The sequence below is a fragment of the Nicotiana tabacum genome, chromosome 15, assembly GCF_000715075.1.
Source record: "Nicotiana tabacum cultivar K326 chromosome 15, ASM71507v2, whole genome shotgun sequence".
NCBI lineage: Eukaryota > Viridiplantae > Streptophyta > Magnoliopsida > Solanales > Solanaceae > Nicotiana > Nicotiana tabacum.
Genome location: NC_134094.1, coordinates 76,355,705 through 76,363,692, shown reverse-complemented (window position 1 = coordinate 76,363,692; position 7,988 = coordinate 76,355,705). Strand labels below are relative to the sequence as shown.

Sequence of the window (7,988 nt, the reverse complement as noted above, 5' to 3'; positions counted from 1 at the left end):
TATTTTCAAGCGTGTCTATTCATTGTATATATACATATTATTATTTTTAAAATATATATTACACTGATTTAAAAAGCAGTGTCGGATTGGATCCCTTATTAAAGGGTGTCTCTGCCACTAGTTCTTGGTTCAGGTTGTACTCAATAATTTTACTGGATAGTAGGGTGCAGTAATCTCTTCTGCGTTTTGTATAAAATACATTGTACATTTATACGCTGTATCATCTAAAACCAAGAGATGAATGATGTCAGTAATACAATTATAAAGTCCTCAAATATCTTAATTACAATGTGAAGGATTATTCGAATTTAAGGCTAACTCAAAAGGAAAACTACAACTTTCATCAATTATCAACATATAACAGCTCTTTAGTTATGCACGTAAACCACCTTTGTCCTAATTGGTTATTCGTGATGCACCCGATTTCGCATAATTTTCAATAGTTGGATTTAAAACAAGCAATATTTTGGGTTTTGTAAAGATATTCTAGGTGACATCATGAAGCTTTTTATTCAAACAAGAACCATCTGTCCAAATACCAAATAATGTTGCAGTTGAACTGAATAGATATATTTCTTAATACTCAACTCAAGAAGAATAGTGGAAGCATACATTCGCAATTTAGAAGATCCGACCAACGTCATAACCGGAAGCAAGGGAATAATTGATCTAAATAGATTCTCATAGAAAATTGTCGTCTAAGTTGTCGAAAAGATTCCAATGAATTGGGCTATCTATCCAATTCTGGAAAGGATCTTCAAGTCCTGGATTATACATGTCGCTGGAAAATGTGTCTGAATTTTGGAACAACTCATTTGATCCCATTTCCAAATTACTCTCATTCATTTCATCTAAGCTGGGACTAGATGTTGAAATTTGAATATTCTGCTGCTCCTGTGGAAAGTTTAAAGTTTCTGGCAATTCCAGCTTCTCAGACTGTTCAATAGGCTTGTGTGTTAAAGGGTCTAAGCCAAGGAGCTTTAGCTTCTTCTTGATCCTTGTATTCCAGTGATTCTTTATTTCATTGTCTGTACGCCCTGGAAAATGCGCCGCTATTTTCGACCACCTATTATTTATTAAAAAGTACTCGTATTTATTAGGCCGCTTTAATCAAAGGTTTAGTAACTTTGTAAAATACTGAGGTTAATACCTATTGCCAAGCTGAGAATGAAGCTTGATGATCATGTCTTCCTCTGCTTCTGACAGTGCTCCTCTTTTGAGATCTGGCCTTAGATAATTTATCCACCTTAATCTACAGCTCTTTCCACATCTCATTAGCCCTTCAATATCATTATAAAGGAAATTTTTTATAATTTATATCAAAATGTCAAACAAAAATCCAAAATTATTGTATGTTATTACCAGATAACTCCATCTACTATCATAGTATCAAGTCAATTTAAAAAAAAAAAAGAATGCAGACATCTATCTTACTTATGCCATATATTTGCACGTTAATTTGTTACACTTATTTTTAAATTGTTTATGTTGGTGTAAGAACCAGGTGCATGTAAGCTTTACTACGCTACTATTAGAGAAGATTAGGGTGAAAATGGCATACACTTACACACACAGTGTCTAAACCGGCCAATAAAGTCATGTCTTAAATATGCACTTCTACGAATAACAATTAATGGTTGATTAATACTATATATTATGTTGTCACATGAATACATCATTTAATCATATATTAAGTTTTTCCTATCATGTTTCCGTAAAATCAGTGTTGCTAGTTAATAGTCTCATTGAGATTAAAAAAACAAATCAAAATGCATAATAAATATATACTAGCAAATTAAAGTAGTAATTAGAGAGTTTGATTCTTGGGAAACTATATATTAAGTACCTGCTAATTTTGGTACAAGACGCCAGCATTGTATACCATTGTTGAGGATGAAATTCATAAGCTTATGATCTTCTTCAATAGTCCAAGGACCCCTTTTGAGTCCAATCTTGTCACAACAAGGTTGTCTTCCCATATTTTTTGGGTACTAAACTTCAAAAGAAAACCTAAACTTGAACAAGTTTCATTCAGTCAAGGAAATTAATTAAACTTGGGATCAGCAGCCAAAATGTGGCTTATAAACAAAAGCAAAGATTCTGCCAACTCATCATAGATTAAAAATACCATTTCTTTTATGAGTTTACTCATAATTGAGGAGGAAATTAAAGAATCAACCTTTGAAACAATATTATTAAATTCAATATGTCTGGTTTCCTTATCATTGCCAAAAAGGACTATTTGCAATTAATAAAATGAAGAAACAGACGTGAGTTCTTGTCGTTGACATGTTTTTATATATATATGCCCACGATGTATTCTCCAATTGAATTTTGCAAAAAGTAAAACATTATAAATTTTCAAAAAGATTCTTGGAGTTGCCTTTCAGCTGGCTAGTTACATTTATGGGAGGCAAGTCCTTTTCTTCTTCTTTGTTTATTTTATTTACCTTTTGATTATTTGGAGCTTTTTGATTCTATTAAAGGCCACGGTGTTCGACTTTGCTTTAATTTTCTTTACCTTATCCCGTGCATCAAATCTCTATGGGATTCAACTTGTCAATATTCTAACTGCAATTTGTTAGCAAACACATATTATTAATTAGTTACAAGTGCCAACTGAAATGATTATTATATAAAGTACTCATCATTGCATATTTAAATTGTCATTATTTTTTCTTGACAACTTCAATAATATTCGTGATATTGTCAATAGAGTTTGTTGACTAATTTAATCTCCAACGAATTAACTAGAATATGCTCTCTTACGAAGAAACCATCTATGTCAATCATCTAAGAGTTAAATTTCTGTGCAGGAACAATGCACTACCATCACATCAAGATTACATACAATAGATAGTTATCTGTAGTAATCTTAATTTGGCAACATAAAAAGTCAGTAATAACATGTTATAATGCATTAATACTATAAATTCTTTATACTATCAGTATTATTCACTACTATTTTTGTCTCAATTTGTGTGTCGTACTTTCATTTGTACTGTCGTCGTACTTTCTTAGTTAATTATTTTAATTTTAATTTTTCCATTTTATTCGTTATGAGATGATTTTAACCATACAAATGTCTATGATAAGGGGCGACTCAATAAGTTTGGTGGCCTAAAATAAAATTTTAACGAGAGACTTTAAATTTTGAAAAGACTAATATTTATTTTATATAAATTCTATTTTTAACATTTTAATATGTAAAGTTGTAAATAATTTTTTAAACTTTAAAGTTTTCTATTTGAGGAAACGTAAAGAGAGAAAACAGTAATTTACATGTCAAACTTATTCCCCAATTTATTCACACATAAAGGATTTAGGGAAAGATTCACATTACCAGGTTTTTGGTGAAACAGTAAATCAATCACAATATAAATTGATTTTCTACGTAAAATACTTAATACCAATTTAACTAAGTACTTAATTGTGGGTAAAATTTGGGGGCTCCAAAAGGGTGAGGCCTAAAACAATTGCTTTAGTTGCTTCACCCATCAGCCGGTCTTGTCTATAACTTATTTTAGATCACAAGTTTCAATTTTTTTTTTAATTTAGTGCCTAATCAAAAACCACTACATAAATCCGGAAGATTTAAATGGAGTATTGAATTGCAAAGGCAAAGGTGGCTAGCAAGTATACATAGACAGAAGAATAAAAGAATAGTTTGTACGGAGATATTGCTGTCTGAATGAGATTTAGACACGGTTCTCATTCAAGTACATAGTCATGATTTCTGAATAATGATACACCCTTGAGTTCATTGGATTTGTAATTTTCAATAGAACAATCTGTACATGGACCATGGTTTCATTTATTTTAATAAGCACAAATCGAATATTGAGATGTTTATGAGATGGTTTAACTAAAGACAAGTATATAGAATATAATAATGCTTTCACAATATTATTGACTTTGAGTGGGACTTGAGGCCTTCCGTCTTAACTATATAAAATGATTTGGCAGAGCCAACTTTCGGTAAAGTCGTTTTTTTGCCTTAAGTCGACTAATTTTTTTTATAATATCAATGTAGTTTAAAATGATATTTCAGGTTATTAATTCCACTTAATATAGATGGGATCACATTTGCTTGCTTCCCTAATTTGGATCTATATTATATTATCAGTTTCTTTTGATGGCTTGTATCCATTATTACCTGATTCTGATAGCTAAATTCACATTGACGAGCTCAGCTGCTAATCATCTCTTACCTTTTGATGTAGTTTAATACTTATGTAGGGCAAGGAACCATTGGATAATATATTGATAATTGTGTCGTTTATTGTGTTTAGAAGTAACAAATTTAGGGTGCAGTTGATAGTTGATCTTTTATTTTGCAGCTTCTACTCGATGGGACAGACAGAATTCTTCCATCAACGGAATTGTGCCGTCCGGACCGAGCAAGCAAACAGCAGTCGACAAAAGAATACAACTTTTCCTCTTTGATACAGGGGATGTTCTGAAAACGCTGCAGACCCTACGAGGCAGCATTAATATTTATGTTTTAATCGATAATATGTGTATCGTATAACTTTGTATATATTTCGGTACAATAACTATCACGATCCAAGCCCATGTAACGTATTGTCCGCTTTAGACTTATAGTTATCGGTTCTCCATCTAACTTTCTTACATCATAGACCTCCTTATGAGGTTCTAGGAGCTGACGGCAGAAATACTAAGTCTTCTGGTCATAATTCATCTTATGCTCCCCACGTGAGTCTAATAGGATGATCCAACTCTTAAGTTTCATACAGGGACGGAAAGACTTCCAATTTACCTTCCTTACTTAACTCACTCGTAACATATGGGCGTTATGTACTTTCTATTTCCTCAAGCTAAGGTCCTAGTGCATATTCACGAGATGAATTGTTCTACATAGTCGTTTCCGGCACACTAATCTACACTTAATTTGGCCAATCACCCGTAATCTCATGCTTAACTACTAATGATTCACCTTAAGTTAACGCTACTCCCGTAAAATTCTTATTCGCTAACCCGAGATCTCGTTTGTAAACTATATATATAACAATCTGTAATTTGCTATCGTACATTACTTAGTAAAATAAATAATAACATACCTACATCCTCATCGCGGTAACTCTAATCTCATTTGATCCTCTGAGGAAATGCTACTCATGATGATGATATCATAGCACTCCTCCTTATCCGATAATAACAATCTCGTATTCTGTAGCCAGGAATCCCGCACCAATAACATACATTGGTACCCAGACGACACACTCCTGAGTGCGCCTTCCAACATCCCTTACCTTATATGCAGATAACTCTACCGCCTCAGTCTCTCTAACATGCATAACTCTAAAGGTCCTTAGAGCTCAATTATGAAATTCTATGGGTCCTCGTGTGGATTTGATCCTGTGAAATCTAGGGGGTTTAGACTAAGGAACTCTCGTACCCTCGAACTAGTTGATCTAACTAAAGGTTCAACACCCAAAGATGCTCCCACCTGCCATTGTACATGTGCTGCTACTATCTAGGTCAATAGTTGTTTTGCCTCCCACAATTTCTGCTCCGCTGCACTTGATGGGGATGCTGAGGTTACTGGAAATCCTCGGGGCTCCTCCGGAACTAGGGTAGTCGAGAAAACCTAGGATGTTGATCCATGCTGTGTCTCAGTCTGACTCTCATCTACTGGTGGTCTACTACTAGGCCCTTCCTCTGTAACTTGATGACCCTTAGTCATTTTCTTACCTGTCGGCATCCCTCAAGAATTTCGCGGCCGCACCATTTTTTTCGCGACCGCGGGACCTAGGGCGTGGCCGCGGTTGGAATTTCGAAGCGGGTCATAATACATATTACGAAGCTGCTCGAGCCCTTAATCCACTGGACCGAGCGCTAATTCTTAAAACGACAAGTCGGGTCGTTACATTCTTCACCTCTTAAACAAACATTCATCCTCGAACGTTCTAAGAATTATTCTGAGGTTACCAAATTGATGATTTTACTTTTACACATATACTTAACGGTTGATTCCACGCTACTGCATTTGAGATAAGCCTGACAATATCATCTCATTTGAGTTTATTTCTTTTATCCATACTTTAAGATCAATTTCTTACACTCCAAACATTTCAAAAGGTCTGATTTTCACAACAACGCACGGTATTAGTCTCAACTGGTTATAGCAACCCGTGCCTACGCACACATCAATTTTCTTGATGGTGTTGAAGTACTTCAAAACTTTCTCTGGGGTGCTACATTCTTCCCCGCTTAGGATTATTCGCCCTCAAATATATAACATATTTATCTCTTCCTTTGCAAATCCCAATCCTCCAAATTTTACTAACTCCCAAATTTTTCAGAAATTTCGGTAGAGTCTCCCCTGTAATTGGGCCTATCCACCTACTAGAGTAACACCAAAAAAAACTCCTAACAACACATCCACAACTCAAAAAAATACCACAAGGTATATATCAATAACACCAATCTCGACATCACAAGCATTGTATTATCATAATGATATCAGGACATGAAGCACATCATATGTATGCTCATCACCACATCTCTGGTCTTAAAAACTGTTCATAATTAATTCCAGCATCATCAATTAATCTCATATTAACCACCACCTCATTTTGAATTTTCACAACACTGACAACAGAATGTGAGGCATGAAGACCTCATGATTACTTACTCGGATTAATGAGTCACATTTAACGCCACCCGGGAACTCATCTCATAGGTTAAAATTTAATAATTACAGCACAATTATGGCACAGAAACACATAAAAGAATTATCACTTAAGCCTATCAGGCATGACTCCCTATTAGTACTATAGTACAATTTAAACTTCACACAGGGAGAATTTAAGACTCATAAATATTTCACCACAAGGACCTCATCCTTATATAACTTCCACCGCGACTTGTAGCCCGGTTAAATATTTTACATCATATATAAAATACGAGGATCTCGTCCTCAACTCCGAATCACAAGTATTTTGTACATTGTGCCATCTAAAATTTCAATTTCTTTTCTTTCTTCTTTTCAATATATTTCATAAACAGTTTTCACAACACATAATGAACCCTCATACCGGTAGGGCATATAATTCATAAAAATTGGGATCAATTATTCTGAAACACATTAAACCCACTGTAAGGAATAATAAAAATTACTTTTGGACTTATAGCCCTCAATGGTGTACAAAAATAAATGACAAACACGGGCTCACACCTTCAAACCTCCCAACAGGGATAAATATATAAGTGGATCACAAATTTATGAAGCTCACCCATAAGTGAAGCATAATAGGAGGACTCACCTAAATATTCAGAACCGAATCAAATTAAGGAAAATATCCTTTTATAATAAAAATCAGGATCGTACATGTAACGACACCATTTGGTATATTGGCCTCAGCCAAATCATAGTGACTAAATCAATGGGTCGAGCCTCTACCTTTTAGGCGCCCACTACCCGCCTGTCGTCCACCTCTAGCTGACTGTGCACGTGGAGTATCAACTGGAATAAAGCTTATAGCTGGAGTATTCTGATGAAATCCACCCATCCCAAGTCTGGGACAATCTCTCATGATATGCCTAGTATCACCACACTCATAGCAACCCCTCTGAGGTCGTGGCTGCTCGTACTGAGTCTGTGCTGGATAACTGGAATAACCACTGTAAGAATCTCGTGTCGGTGGTGCACTGTAAACTGGAGCACTCCGAGTAATCTGATGTGCGGACGGAGCTGACCGACTGCTCAAGCTTCCGCTATAATGGGTTCTAGCTGAAGAGTAAAATTCACTGAACCCTCAATATTTTCGAGACCTTTTGGCCTCCTTAGAATCCCTTTCCTCGCTTAAAACACCCTCAATCTTTCTTGCAATCTCCACTACTTGTTGGAATGGAGTATCAGTTTGCAATTCTCGAGCCATGCATATTTTAATATCATATTCGATCCCCGCAATGAATTTGCGGACCCGCTCTCTGATTGTAGGAACCAAGATAGTGCATGACGG

At 35.2% G+C, this 7,988-nt stretch overlaps 1 protein-coding gene across 1 annotated transcript; it reads right to left on the bottom strand.

Moving 5' to 3' along the window:
* Positions 1-554: 554 nt before the first annotated feature.
* On the bottom strand, positions 555-2,027 carry LOC107781122 (transcription factor MYB20-like). Its single transcript, XM_016601771.2, has 3 exons — positions 1,847-2,027; positions 1,151-1,280; positions 555-1,066 (listed from the first exon to the last, which is right to left on the bottom strand). Exons 1-3 carry the CDS (start codon positions 1,977-1,979, stop codon positions 682-684), a joined length of 648 nt encoding a protein of 215 aa, XP_016457257.1. The 5' UTR covers positions 1,980-2,027; the 3' UTR covers positions 555-681.
* Between the last annotated feature and the right edge of the window lie 5,961 nt (positions 2,028-7,988).